The sequence below is a fragment of the Rutilus rutilus genome, assembly GCF_951802725.1.
Source record: "Rutilus rutilus genome assembly, chromosome: 5".
NCBI classification, from domain to species: Eukaryota; Metazoa; Chordata; class Actinopteri; order Cypriniformes; family Leuciscidae; genus Rutilus; species Rutilus rutilus.
In genome coordinates, this window is record NC_140213.1 from 28,731,661 (window position 1) to 28,747,564 (window position 15,904).

At 42.3% G+C, this 15,904-nt stretch overlaps 1 protein-coding gene across 2 annotated transcripts; it reads right to left on the minus strand.

Annotated features, from left to right (window-relative positions):
* Positions 1 to 9,869: 9,869 nt before the first annotated feature.
* Positions 9,870 to 15,807, minus strand: clns1a (chloride channel, nucleotide-sensitive, 1A; the record flags this gene model as incomplete). Of its 2 annotated transcripts, XM_084408929.1 has the most annotated exons (7): positions 15,372 to 15,807; positions 14,876 to 15,012; positions 14,654 to 14,773; positions 14,458 to 14,571; positions 13,488 to 13,667; positions 10,576 to 10,639; positions 9,870 to 10,128 (listed from the first exon to the last, which is right to left on the minus strand). In XM_084408929.1, coding segments are annotated over exons 1-7 (735 nt in total). In that variant the 5' UTR covers positions 15,491 to 15,807. The 2 variants fall into 2 exon arrangements, with proteins under 2 accessions (XP_084265055.1, XP_084265054.1); XM_084408928.1 differs by lacking the exon at positions 9,870 to 10,128 and having other exon boundaries at positions 10,572 to 10,639.
* Between the last annotated feature and the right edge of the window lie 97 nt (positions 15,808 to 15,904).

The window sequence follows — 15,904 nt, forward strand, 5'->3', positions numbered from 1 at the left end:
GTGCTTAGAGAATCGGGCGGCAGTCGAAGGCGGGGGCCTCGACAGCCCGATCCCTGGACACGGAAACTAGCTCTAGGAACGTGGAACGTCACCTCGCTGGCGGGGAAGGAGCCTGAGATTGTGCGTGAGGTTGAGAGGTTCCGACTAGAGATAGTCGGGATCACCTCTACGCACAGCTTGGGCTCTGGAACCACACTCCTCGAGAGAGGATGGACTCTTCACCACTCTGGAGTTGCCCATGGTGAGAGGCGGCGGGCTGGTGTCGGTTTGCTTATAGCCCCCCAGCTCAGCCGCCATGTGTTGGAGTTCACCCCGGTGAACGAGAGGGTCGCTTCCCTGCGCCTTCGGGTCGGGGATAGGTCTCTCACTGTCGTTTGTGCCTATGGGCCAAACGGCAGTGCAGAGTACCCGGCCTTCTTGGAGTCTCTGGGAGGGGTGCTGGAAAGTGCTCCGACTGGGGACTCCGTCGTTTTACTGGGGGACTTCAACGCCCACGTGGGCAACGACAGTGACACCTGGAGGGGCGTGATTGGGAGGAACGGCCCCCCTGATCTGAACCCGAGCGGTGTTCAGTTATTGGACTTCTGTGCTAGTTACAGCTTGTCCATAACGAACACCATGTTCAAGCATAAGGGTGTCCATCAGTGCACGTGGCACCAGGACACCCTAGGCCGTAGGTCGATGATCGACTTTGTGGTCGTTTCATCTGACCTCCGGCCGTATGTCTTGGACACTCGGGTGAAGAGAGGGGCGGAGCTGTCAACTGATCACCACCTGGTGGTGAGTTGGATCCGATGGCGGGGGAGGAAGCTGGACAGACTCGGCAGACCCAAGCGTACTGTAAGGGTCTGCTGGGAACGTTTGGCCGAGTCTCCTGTCAGAGAGATCTTCAACTCCCACCTCCGGCGGAGCTTCGACCAGATCCCGAGGGAGGTTGGAGATATTGAGTCCGAGTGGACCATGTTCTCCACCTCCATTGTTGAAGCGGCTACTCGGAGCTGTGGCCGTAAGGTCTCCGGTGCCTGTCGAGGCGGCAATCCCCGAACCCGGTGGTGGACACCGGAAGTAAGGGATGCCGTCAAGCTGAAGAAGGAGTCCTATTGGGCCTGGTTGGCTTGTGGGACTCCTGAGGCAGCTGACGGGTACCGGCAGGCCAAGCGGACTGCAGCCCGGGTGGTTGTGGAGGCAAAAACTCGGGCCTGGGAGGAGTTCGGTGAGGCCATGGAGAAGGACTATCGGCTGGCCTCGAAGAGATTCTGGCAAACCGTCCGGCACCTCAGGAGAGGGAAGCAGTGCCCTACCAACGCTGTCTACAGTAGAGGTGGGGAGCTGTTGACCTCAACTGGGGATGTCGTTGGACGGTGGAAGGAATACTTCGAGGATCTCCTCAATCCCGCCGTCACGTCTTCCATTGAGGAAGCAGAGGCTGAGGGCTCAGAGGTGGACTCGTCCATCACCCGGGCTGAAGTCACCGAGGTAGTCAATAAACTCCTCGGTGGCAAGGCACCGGGGGTGGATGAGATCCGCCCTGAGTACCTCAAGTCTCTGGATGTTGTGGGGCTGTCTTGGCTGACACGCCTCTGCAACATCGCGTGGCTGTCGGGGACAGTGCCTCTGGGATGGCAGACCGGGGTGGTGGTCCCTCTTTTTAAGAAGGGGGACCGGAGGGAGTGTTCCAACTACAGGGGGATCACACTTCTCAGCCTCCCTGGGAAAGTCTATGCCAGGGTACTGGAGAGGAGAATACGGCCGGTAGTAGAACCTCGGATTCAGGAGGAACAGTGTGGTTTTCGTCCAGGCCGTGGAACACTGGACCAGCTCTCAAAGGGTGCTGGAGGGTTCATGGGAGTTTGCCCAACCAGTCCACATGTGCTTTGTGGATTTGGAGAAGGCATTCGACTGTGTCCCTTGCGGCGGCCTGTGGAGGGTGCTCCGGGAGTATGGGGTCCGGGGTCCTTTACTAAGGGCTGTCCGGTCCCTGTACGACCGAAGCAGGAGCTTGGTTCGCATTGCCGGCAGTAAGTCAGACTTGTTCCCGGTGCGTGTTGGACTCCGGCAGGGCTGCCCTTTGTCGCCGGTTCTGTTCATAATTTTTATGGACAGAATTTCTAGGCGCTGCCAGGGGCCGGAGGGTGTCAGGTTTGGTGACAACACGATTTCGTCTCTGCTCTTTGCAGATGATGTTGTCGTGTTGGCCTCATCAAACCAGGACCTTCAGCATGCACTGGGACGGTTTGCAGCCGAGTGTGAAGCGGCTGGGATGAGAATCAGCACCTCCAAATCCAAGGCCATGGTCCTCAGTCGGAAAAGGGTGGCTTGCCCACTTCAGGTTGGTGGAGAGTTCCTGCCTCAAGTGGAGGAGTTTAAGTATCTTGGGGTTTTGTTCACGAGTGAGGGAAGGATGGAACGGGAGATTGACAGACGGATCGGTGCAGCTTCTGCAGTAATGCGGTCGATGTACCGGTCTGTTGTGGTAAAGAAAGAGCTGAGCCGCAAGGCGAAGCTCTCGATTTACCGGTCAATCTACGTTCCTACTCTCACCTATGGTCATGAGCTTTGGGTCATGACCGAAAGGACAAGATCCCGGATATAGGCGGCCGAAATGAGCTTTCTCCGCAGGGTGGCTGGGCGATCCCTTAGAGATAGGGTGAGAAGCTCGGTCACTCGGGAGGAGCTCAGAGTAGAGCCGCTGCTCCTCCACATCGAGAGGGGTCAGCTGAGGTGGCTCGGGCATCTGTTCCGGATGCCTCCTGGACGCCTTCCCGGGAAGGTGTTCCAGGCGCGTCCCACTGGGAGGAGACCCCGGGGAAGACCTAGGACACGCTGGAGAGACTATGTCTCCCGGCTGGCCTGGGAACGCCTTGGTGTCCCCCCGGAAGAGCTGGAGGAAGTGTCTAGGGAGAGGGAAGTCTGGGGATCTCTGCTTAGACTGCTGCCCCCGCGACCCGGCCCCGGATAAGCGGAAGAAGATGGATGGATGGATGATTTAAAATGAATTGAATCTTGTATAACTTATATGAAAAAAGTTCAAAATTGCTTAACTTATTTTAATGAGTTAAAGCAATGTAAAAACATGTCATAACATTGATCATATAATTCATATTTGTTTGTATTCGACTGGAATGTAATATGCAACTGCAGTAGCTTATGTCTTGCATTGGGTAAATAACTGTCCATTTATTATGTTTGAACTGACTGTTTGTTCCTTACTGTTATTGTGAAGTGTCCTTGAGCTTGGAAGAGGCGCTACATAAATGAAACATATTATTATAATTTTTTATTGGAGAAATAATACTTAATCAGACTTAACATAAACGTTAACGAGAACTGACAACAATGGACTGAAACACAGGGCTATAAATACATGCAAAGAACAAACAAAGGGATCTTTAGATGAACTGGTGAACAGAATCTAATAATCAATGATTAACCAGCAACAAGAGAGTGAATGAGTAACCATGAACTAATTATGAACACAGGCAAACAGAGCAAACAGTGTGAAAGCAAAACCAGACCAGAACTGAACATACACGTTATACATGCAAATCATTCTTTGTGAAATACACTGAAGTCTATTTATAGTTAGATTCAGGAAGTGTATTGAGCAGGTATACAGCATATTTGTTTAGTTGTGGTGCATTATTAGAGGTGCTTTAATTACAGACATATACATCGATTAATGTAGCAAACACTTTTATACAAAGCCACTTACAAATGAGGAATACAACAAGCGATTCATCATAAAGAGGTCATAAACGCAAGAACTGCAGGTAATACAAAGTTGCAGACATTGTTTAGAATAGTACAAGAACAGGGAGATATTAAAAAATAGTGAAAGTCAAGTCGTCACATTTATTTATATAGTGCTTTTTACAATACAGATTGTTTCAAAGCAACTTTACAGAGATAACAGGAAAATAATGCAACAAAGTTTGTTTCCAGAAGAAAATAGCTTCACAGTTCAGCTTAATTAAGTTCAGTGATGTTTAATCTTTGTTTTAAAAAGTTATTAATTTGGTCCATTTATATTATATATCTTTCTGTGGGTCTATGGAATTGTCAGTCAGCGTCAATAAAGCTGACTTTATTCCAGCCTTTGCATCTCAATCTACTCTTAGTATCTTGGGCTTGACTGAGACCTGGATTCGTCCAGAAGACTCACCAACCCCTGCTGCTCTTTCTTTCTCTCAACAATTTCTCTTTTTCTCACACCCCTCGCCAGTCTGGGAGGGGTGGGGGTACAGGGCTTCTCATTTCTAACAATTTGAAATACTCAGCGCTCTCTTCTCTATGCAACAACTCGTTTGAATATTGTCCATATTGTAGTCATTTATTGCCCCCCAGGTCAGCTGGGAAGCTTTGTAGAGGAGCTGGGTGTGCTGCTGTCCTCTTTCCCTGAGGACGGCACCCCACTTGTAGTCTTTGGTGACTTCAACATTCATCTCGAGAAGCTGTATGCAACAGACTTCAACTCTCTCCTAGCCTCTTTCGATCTCAAACGACTCACAGGTACTTACAAATCAGGCAACCAACTGGACCTGGTTTACACACGCAACAGCATCACAGACAATATTTTGGTGAGACCTCTCCATGTTTCAGATCATTTCCTCATTACTTTCAATCTACAACTTCCTACCCATGCACCACCAACCCCCCTACCAGTCACTTTCAGACGAAACCTGCGCACACTTTCTCTCGCCCATCTTTCCTCTGCTGTGTCATCTTCTCTTCCCTCACCCTCACAGCTCTCATCTCTGGATGTGAATACCGCAACGGATACCTTATGCTCCATTCTAACTTCTTCTCTAGACAATATCTGCCCTCTCTCCTCCAGGCCTGCACGCGCTACTCCCTCTAACCCCTGGTTGTCTGAGGTTCTTCGTGAACACCGGACCGAACTCAGGGCAGCGGAGAGGAAATGGCGCAAATCAAAAGACACATCTGACCTGAGTATGTATAAATCTCTCCTCTCTTCCTTTTCTGTGGATGTTCATGCTGCAAAATCTTCATATTTCCACAAGAAGATCAACAGCTCCTCTAACACACGATCACTCTTCAAGACATTCAACTCTCTCCTCTGTCCACCTCCACCACCACCCGCCTCCTCTTTAACAGCTGATAATTTTGCTAACTTCTTCACCAACAAAACAACAACTTTCAGTAGTCAGTTCTCAGCGCCACACACACAAGAACCCAGACCGACCCCTTCCACAGCCAATAACCCTCTCTCCTCCTTCTCTCCGCTAACCGAGGAAGAAGTATCTAAACTTATCCTCTCCAGTCATCCTACCACACCTGCCCTCTAGACCCCATCCCCTCACACCCTCTACAAGCCATCTCTCCCACACTTCTACCAGCACTCACACACATCATCAACTCATCCCTCCAGACTGGCACTTTCCCTACTGCATTCAAGCAGGCTCGGGTTACTCCACTGCTTAAAAAACCAACACTAAACACATCATTTGTAGAGAATTACAGACCTGTCTCTCTCCTACCATTCATTGCGAAAACACTTGAACGAGCTGTTTTCAACCAAGTAACATCCTTCTTGTCTCTGAACAACCAGCTGGATGTCAACCAATCTGGCTTCAAGAAAGGGCATTCAACTGAGACTGCATTACTGTCGGTCACAGAAGCCCTGCGGATCGCAAAAGCTGCTTCCAAATCTTCAGTTCTCATTCTCCTGGATCTGTCTGCTGCCTTTGACACTGTGAATCATCAGATCCTTATGTCCACCCTCTCATCACTGGGCATCACAGGAACTTCCCTCCACTGGTTTGAATCCTATCTCGCAGGTAGATCCTTCAGGGTTGCATGGAGAGGCGAGGTATCCAAAGCATATCAACTGACCACAGGGGTTCCTCAGGGTTCAGTTCTTGGACCCCTCCTCTTCTCCATCTACACCACATCACTGGGACACATCATACAGGCACATGGTTTCTCTTACCACTGCTATGCTGATGACACACAGCTCTTCCTCTCATTTCACCAGATGATCCCACAGTACCTCTACGGATCTCAAGCTGTCTGGCAGACATCTCGGCATGGATGAAGGAACATCACCTGCAGCTCAGGCAAAGACTGAGCTTCTCGTCCTCCCTGCCAATCCGTCTCTACAACACGGCTTCACTATCCAGCTAGATTCATCATCAATCACCCCATCAAGGTCGGTCAGAAATCTTGGAGTAATATTGGATGACCAGCTGACCTTCACAGATCACATTTCAAAGACAGCTCGATCATGCAGGTTTGCACTGCACAACATCAGGAAGATCAGGCCTTTGCCTATGTATTTATGATTAGGACTCATAAAGAAGATTTACAGTTTTCCTTCATCTGCCGTTATATGCGTCAGTTTCACTAAACGGCCCAACGCGTGGACGTTTAAGAATGGATGGATATTTGCTTCAAGTGATAGGCTTGGTGAATGAAATTATATTTGTATTATCTTTCTGTATTATGTATAATTTTCTTAAAATGTTCTGTCTAAAAGTGACCAAAAAGACATTTAACTCCAGCTCACCATCGGTGTCGCCAAACTGCTCCATCTCCAAAATGTTCGATATGCATGGGTCAGAGTTTGCGTGCAGGTAAGCAAATTTTCCCGTCAAGTTTGTTTTTATAAATCACAACTTATGCGTCGGAAGTGGCGTACGCCTCTTTCAGGCCCTGTTTTGTGCGTACGCAATGGTTATAAATGAGGCCCCAGGTATGGTTGTAACAAGTTGTAACCACCAATTCCACCAATCAGGGATAAGCTAGGACCCCTATGATCATTTCAATGTTTACCCACTTCCTCCCAAATCCCATATGAATGGTTGTAAAATAGTTACATGGCGAATAAACAACAACAGATTTTTAGGTAAAAATGTAATTTTATTTTTTAATTTTTTCTATTTTGTTTAGTATTTTGTTCATTTAACTTATATTAGATAAAATTGTAGTTTCTCAGGCAAAATGTGATGCATTTTTAACTTGCTAATTTCAAACCAGTTTGCTAATATGGCTAGCTAAACACTGGCTGACAGGGGTGGGGTAAGGTCGTAACACATCTTTAAGAAGTGTTACAACCATCCCCTTACATACAAGAACAGTTTAAAAAAAATAATTTGACAGAATGTCTAGACTGTGGAAAAGAAAGACTGATAAAGGTGTAAAGGAACTGGTGAGGTCTCAAAGAATAGCAGGTCAGTCAGATCAGTTGCGAAGAAAATGTTGAAAACCAGTGTTGGGGATTCTGAGACCTCAGAAGGCACACCATGTGTTTGACAGTACAACTGTGGGTACTTTGTAGCAAAAATTTCTGACACTGTTTGCACTTGTGCAAGTTTTAGCCATGGCTTGTTCTGTGTATCACACAAAACTGGCACAAATACAGTGAAAGGAAATCAGCACAAGCAAAGAAAAGAGAAATCATTATCTGAACATAAGCATTTACATTTAATCATTTAGCAGATGCTTTTAAGTGACTTACAAATGAGGAGAACAATAGAAGCAATCAAACCAACAAAAGGGCAACATTTTGTAAGTCATGTGACAAGTCCCAGTTAGTCTAGTACACTAGCAAGGTGCTTTTTTGGTAACTTTTTAACTTTCATTAATAATTCATTAACAAACAATATATAATGCTTAACAGATCACATAGATAGAAATATGAGATAATGTGCTTGTTAATGTTTACTGATGTACTTATTAAACATTACTGATTAACAGATTTAATGTACATTGAAATGTCATTAAACTTGCAGTTCATATGATCATGCACTTTTTAAACAATCTAATGATTTAAACAGATAGTTCACAATGATTAAAAGCTTTATTAATAAATCATTAACGGAATCACTTGAGGTTTTTGGCTCTTTTTCTGGTTATTCTGTTAATTGGGAGAAGAGTGTATTCATGCCTTCGGGTGAAGGGTTGGATGCTCAGTTTCTGAGGTATATCCTTTTAGAATAACAGAGGATCACTTCACTTATTTAAGGTAAGTCATTCCTAAAAATATTAAACAAAATTTCAGTATACATTTCACAGAAGCCATAAATAAGTTAAAAATATCTATTGCTAAATGGAGGGTGCTTCCGTTATCTTTAATTGGTTGGGTCAATGCTAATAAAATGGTCGCTCTGACTCGCTTTGTTTATCTTTTTCAGAACCTGCCTATATTTGCCAAAATCTTTTTGCCATTTATTTGGGGTTCTAAAGCACATCGAATTTCTAAGGCCCGTTTGCAGAAGCTGAAACAGTTGGGTGGTCTAGCGCCTCCTGTTATCCGTCATTATTATTATTGGGCTGCTAATGCCAGGGCTGGTGTTCTGGTGGATTAGTGATCAAGCTGCTGAAAATAACTTGATGGACACCCAACCCAAGTGCTGTACATGGAGGCTCGGTCAGTTGTTGGTAACTCCCTTGCTGCTATTCTTTTCTCGAACCCTGTATCTTTAAATAAGTCACAATGTAAAAATGTAGATCATGATAAGGATAATGATACTGGAATTAATATCTCAAACGAGATTCGGGAAGAAGGACTGAAGCGAATTCATACCTGTTCTATTAATGCAAGATTACAACTTATTCAGTTTAAAGTGTTGCATAGGTGTTACGCTATACCAAATCTAAACTCAATAAAATGTAGGCCTACTCTTCAGTTTCCCCGTTATGCGATGGGTGCAAGACTCTGATGGGACGCTTGCTCATATACTTTTTGGTTTTGCCCTGAGATTTGGAAGATTATTTTTCTGTGGTACTCCAACGTTTATGGAGAAGATATCAGTCCAGATTTTGAGTTAGCTTTTGGATGTTCTGACCCTATATTTAGCATTGACACATTCCCAGCAACTGTCTCTTATGTTTGGTATGGTGATGGCTAAAAGTGTGATCTTGATGGAGTGGAAGTCCACTCTAACACCCAGCTTTCATAAATCTCTGGCTGAAATGGTTGCATCCCTCAAGCTCGAAAGGATTCATTTTTCTTAAGTTGATGCTTCTAAAAAAATTGTTAAATCTGGGCCCCTTCCTTAGGTGTCTTTTTAAGAGTTGAAATATGTTTCGGCACATAATGTAATATGGATAACTTCACTCTTTCCCTCTATTGTTAATGTTTTGTTTAAGTTTGATTAAGTATGGCTTTTTGGTGTATATTTTTCACTGTATCTGGTGCGGGTTGGGGGTCTTTTTTTCTCCTTTGTTTATTTTATGTATAACATAATTTTGTATACATTTTGTGAGACTTTGTTTTGTGTTTGTATTAAAACTGTTATAAATAAAATACAAATAAATAAATCATTAACAAGCATTTTATAATACTTAACGGATCATTAGTTAACGTATATTCAAATAGCTATGAGACAACATGGTTGTTAATGTTTAAATAATCATTAAAGAATACATGATTAACATATTTAATGTAAATAAAAAGCTAACAAATCTTATTAAACTTTGATTCATATATTTTGCACTTTTACACATTTACAAATGTTGTGAAAAAAATTATTTGTTTAGACATTTTAAGCACTTCACACACTATTCACGTAAACATATTAACTCATAACCACAATCTGTAAAGGTTTGGTCTTCATTTGTTGTGTATTTGTTTACTAATCAACTATTCATTTTTTGTGCCTTTATGGGCAGTCATCTCAATGGCAAAAAGATGGACTGATTCACCAAAAATGATTTTATCTCCTGTGAGGAAACACATAGGAAATTATTAGACAGGAATGTCTCAGACATCTGACTAGTACAAACAGCCCAAAATGAGCTAAATTAGTATTTTTAGCACACTTTAACATTACAACAAATAAAAAGAATGTCTGACTGAAGATATTTCAAAGAGAAACAAAACACCAAATATGGGAAAACATTAAGACTTTGGTACAAAAACAACTGTATTTATTGAAATCTCTAACAAACACATCAACATGGTCTTCAGGGAAACCTACAAAATACATTAGTGGGATCTACACAAAGCAGTGGCTGAGGGTAAATTTACAGCCGTGGTGTAAAACAGCCCATTAAATTCAAGCGAGGAGAGACAGAAATGCTATAAGAGCTTTGAGAGGTGGGCTCGGCCAGTATCCCAGCATGCCCCACTGAAGTGCTTTAATCGGCAGTAGAGAGACAGTCCATCTGTCAACAGATTGAAAAGTCATGCATGAGTTTCAACACAGATCCACCCAATAGCATTATAAGATAAGAATTCTGATAAGTATCATACGGGTTTGGAATAACATAAAAGTGCAAATAATGATAGAATTTACATTTTCTGATTAATTATCTTTTGCGTCACACAAAGGAATGTCTAATTCTGACTGTGAACAATTATAATTTTCTGGCCAGGTCCTGTGTTGTTTTGTTAGCAAAAACTAAAACTATAAAAAATCTTTTTGTAACTTAAACGTTACATTTTTTAAAATGTAAGGTTTAGTAAAAGGTTACTAAAACTTAAATAAAAACTTGATAAAAAAAGAATCCAATATATTAATAAATATTATGAGTACATAAACAATACTAAAACAACACTAGCCAGGACTGGAAATGGAATTGGACAATTCAATGGATTTGGTATATATTTACCAGTGATCCACATCGGCGTCATCAAACTGTCCAGCGATTGAGCTCGAGTCGACTTCCATTCCATCTGAACGCAGAAAAAAAAAAAAAAAAAAAAAAAAAAAAAAAAGTTTAAGCACCGTATTAAATTACTAGCATCCTGCCCTGCACTGCTCCGCTGTGCTTTACACATTACAGGTCCATTAGCTTTCAGGAAATCCTGCTCATTACAGACACAGCCCCATCAGCTAAACAGTAACGTCTGGATCCAAGAATGCTTGAATTCACACTCTTCCTCGACTGACTGAAATAAAATCATATGTACACACACACCAACACAAGATTCACTGAATAAAACATTCATACATGTAAAACATACTAAATGTGACTCTTTTAGCATCATGTGAGGTATAAAGTTGCATGACTTTTCTCTGATTCTGCCATTTTGTCGCTGGTCATGTGCATAATGATATTTCTTTTCATAAATAACATTTACAATCGAGTAAATTAACCTGGGATGTCCATCAAACAGTGTGAGAAGCTCTCTCAAACATTCTTTTATTTGTGTTTTCGAAGACCAAGTTTTACATGCAATGTTTTCATATATATATATATAAAATATAAATATATAATTAGTTTAAGTCCTCCTGTGGTGAAAATCAAATGTTTATGTGGTGTTTTTAATATGCTTTAAGGCCCTGTTTACACGAGAACGCTCGCGGGTGAAAACGTAAAAATATTTTATCAGATGTGCCTTTCGTTTAGACGGCGACGGCGTTTTTGGGGCTTAAAAACGCAAAAAAGTGAAACCACCCTCCAGAGTGGAAATCTTAAAAATGCTCCACCGTCGCGTTTCCGTCTCTAAACGGTAAAAACGCAAAAGTCTGCTAGACAGTGAAGGCACCGATCAGTGCTTCACATTGCCACCTAGCCGCCTGGAGTGCATACTACATTGAATTTCACACTTTTGCGTCATCATATGCACGCAGATTTCCCCCCCATAACGCTCGTCTAAACGCAGAATAAAAAGTGATCACTTTTGCGTTTTCTCTTCAGATCGTTTCCGTGTAAACGTAGCCTAAGTCAACACCATTGCTGAGTATTTTCTGCTTAAAACTGCAGTGAACCAAAGACAGTCTCAAAAACGCAGTTTGAAATCGCTGGTGTTTCTGATGTCACAAACTACCTTGTAACCAATTACATCAATGAGTGGATCTCTGAGCTGGTGTGAGTGAGTAGAACCACATATACTAAATGAGGCAAGGGTGTAGTTACATTCAAGCTATAATAAGGCATGAAGAAGGAAAAAACTTTTAAATGTGTCATTTTGGTGATCAAATCTGAGTTTTTAGGGGTAAAATGATAGACTACAGAGGGACTTTAACTACATTAGTTAAAGGTGCCAAATTAGTTTTTCAAATCCTCCTTGCTCACTCTCTCTCCTCCCCCATCATGAGTGGACACGCCCCCTACTACTGATTGGCTACAAGTGTTGTGTTACTCTGTCCAATACACTTTCAACAACATTTCTCAGAAATCACTTGCTGCACCTTTAACATGAACTAACAATGACTACGTTTACAAGCTGTTAAAATTAGGGTTATGGTCGGGTTAAGGTCACTATTTGGGTTTCTGAAACATTCGGAATAACCCGTTTACATGCGTGAGCAGAGAGAGTTACTCCTGTATACATGGAATTTGTAATCAATTGGCAATATCCCGATGTAAACGGCGATGCACGGTTAACGTCTGGATGTACGGACAACCTTAAGACGCAATATGCGTCATTTCCGATTCTTCTTCCTGTATCCAAAGGCAACAACAACAGCAGCAACACGCGGATAATGAATAGTTCGGGGCAGATAGCGATCGCCTTTGTTTGCGCTTTCCTCCTTGCTCCAAAAGTGTGGTGCTGTGCTGCATCTCGCCATGTTTACCTCTACTTCTTGTTTACTTCCGGTAAACTGCACGCGGGTTTCTGTATGCGCCGTCTCTACTCAAAAGACCAAGATTCCTTGCGAATAGAACATGCGCAGAACACAAATCAATGTTCCTTTTGATGGGGATATGCCGATACGCATTTACATGACCAAATATTCGGGTTAGAAAAGGGGTACCCCAGGGATCATATCCGGGTTTTTAAAAACCGGGATATGAGCATATCCGGGTTTTTGCCGGTGTTTACATGGCCGTGCGCGACCGGGTTATTGCTAATATTCCGGTTTTGAACGGGTTATTGGCTGCATGTAAACGTAGTCAATGAACAATACTGCTACAGTTTTTAAAAATCCTCATTAATATTAACTTCAACATTTACTAATACATTTTTAAAATCAAATGTTGTATCTGTTAACATTAGTCAATGCACTGTAAACTTACAAGAATTAAAAAAAAAAAAAATCTTAACTTACATTATCAAAGATTTAAATGCTGTAAAAAAAACAAAAAAAAACAAACATGTAAACTGTATTGAGACCTTTTGTAAAGTGTTACCTTTACTTTAATAATATATATTTGAATATTATAATAACATAGACCTTAGTCAGGGTAGCGCTTATTTAAGTTTTGACAGAAATGAAAACGATGCTGTGAGGGATAGAATCACAGTGTGTTCAATGGATTGTGCTGTTGTTTCATAGCATACCAATTGTTCAGCTGATGAAACTCCATTAAACAGTTTTAAAAGTTGTGAGATGTAAAAATCATGTGATCTAGAGCTTTATACTGGGCATGCTATTGTAAAGAATAAGTCTATTCCTTCCTAACAACTTCATTTTCATCCGCGATAAATTCAATATGCTGTCTAACCTTCAATAAGGTCTATTGTAAACGACAGTTACATTTGCTACATTTTTGAGAGCTAATACAGCAAACTGCCCTCTCTTGGACAGATAAACCATCACTAGTGAAATAAATCATATGCAACACACACAGACCTTCAAATGCTGTCGACGGCTCGTCGGTTCTGACTCCGGCCATGTGGTACTGCTGTGCGACTGACTGGGCCAGCATCCCCTCCAGTCTGTCCAGTGTGGCCTGACCCTCTGACGTCAGGTGAGACAAGCCCTCCTCATAGGTGTAAAACGTGGGAACGTCTCCATGACCCTGCTCTTGCTCTAAAGAGAAAAGCGTGTAAGAGGAACAATACAAAAGCATTGAAACAATGTGTGTGAAAGCTTCAGAAGAGACACCAAACTTCAATGGAGAGCTTCAAAATTATTAAAAAGAAGCAAAATCAGCCAAAAATTTGCCATTAGAGATCATTATTTAAAAAATATTTAATTATTTGAATTTTATTTATTTATAAATATGTTATTTTATTATTCTAGAATTAAGGAATTTAGTTATTTTAATTATAAGTAGTTTATTCCATTTACTTCAATAAACTCCTGGTTTGTGCAAAAAATATATCATCAGTCACAGTAGCTTTGGTATAACTTTAATTTAGGGTCCAATTCTCACCATCAATTAGTTGCTTATTATTACCATGCATATTACTAGGATTACTGGCTGTTTATTAGTACTTATAAAGTACATTAAAATTAATTAACACATATTAATGCCTTATTCTGCACGTATATTCAACATACCTTAATTCTATATAATACCTATAATACTACCCAATTCCTAAACTTAACAACTACCTTACTAACTATTGATAAGCAGTCATAGTTAATAGTGAGAATTGGACCCTGATCTAAAGTGTGACCGCAGCTTTAAAGGAGAACTCCGGTCAATTTTAACATTGAGCTCATTTTTTTGTACATTTGGAGTGCTGTCAATACAGAGAACAACGACAAAAATCGGTGTTGCCTTTGAATATTGCCGTGGACAACAGGGGACCTTGGAGTCAAAAAGGTTGAGAACCACAGCACTAGATGCATTATGGGTCCAAAAGACACTTACCCGCCTCCTCTACGTCATACTCCTCTCCCTCATAATCGTCATCATCGGTGTCAGCGTCCTCTGGGTCCGGGTGCAGGGCCTGACATTCACACATGGCGGAGAACATGGGCTCCACTGCACACACAAACACACGCTGTTACTCTCTACAGGAGAGACGCTCACACTGAACTCACCTGTGTTCGTTCCACACACTCACAAGCGGCTTTATCACTGGGCACAAAGCGGATCTCTGTGATGGTTCCTGAGTCTTCACTGTCGCTGTCACTCTCCTCATCATCCTCTGGAGCTTTGTCCTGCTGCTCTGCATCACCTTCATCTGGAAGACACAGAATTTCAGAACTCAGAAAAGAACCGCTGGCCAAAATGTCTAAAACAGCACATCTCTATTTTGTGTGGCATTTGGAAGGTGATGCCTCACCGTCCAGTTTTGCATTGACCATCACATACAGGTGCTCTTCTGGAAAGGAGCTAAGATCTCGTGAGATTGCATGCAGACTGATGGAAGGGTATTCAAGACAGAAACCCATCCCTGAACCATCAAACCAGGACAGATGCCTGCAAGGACACAGAACAGCTGCATTAATAAACATAGGTCCCCAAAACATCATGAGTGTACTATGGTAAATGCCCTAAAGAACATGGTAATGTATAACATAATCAAATACCAAATAATATAAATATAAACCAAATAAAAGATAGAAATACACAACAACTGATGCTATCACTGTACCATTGTTCTACAACAGTACTTTTCGTAAGTTGTCTTCTACCCTTGCTAGGCATGATATGTTTATTCTTAGAGTTTATGCATAAATAAATGACTAAATGTGTCCACAGGTGTCACCTGATGTAGAACACGCATACCACGTTTACACAACACTTATGTTTTAGTTCAAACGTGCACAGACACTCACGCCTCAGCCACAAACAGAGTTCCAGATCCCAGTCTTTTCCCGTCCAGAACCGCGGTTGTTTCGGCTTGCTGGAGCCGCACGCCCTCGCTGGGTGGAGGTAAACTCTTCAACACTACCATTCTGATGAATTAAATCACCGTGAAGATGCTGAATGCACTCAAACTGATGCTCTAGTGAGACAATACTCGGTCACAAAGCACTGCAAAAACAACAGTAACTCTCATTCGAGCGTTACCAAGCTTTCTCTTTTAACTTCATTAATGTAAAAGTAAAATGCGACCGGTTTGCGTGGCGAGAAACTTTCAAATGGGTTTTATAGTTCAAAGATTCGCTGTCATGCGTCACTTCTGTAGTTCTCACTCATTGTGCGATAACTGTTTCCTGTGGGACACACGGCTCATTCCTGCAGGGGGCGCTAAGTGGCCCACAAAGACGGACTCTCCATTGACTCGCATTGACGTCTAAATACGTTTCTTTGTCTTATTGGAGATGTTTGTGCAGTAATAAGCACAATTATTTAAAATATATTAATT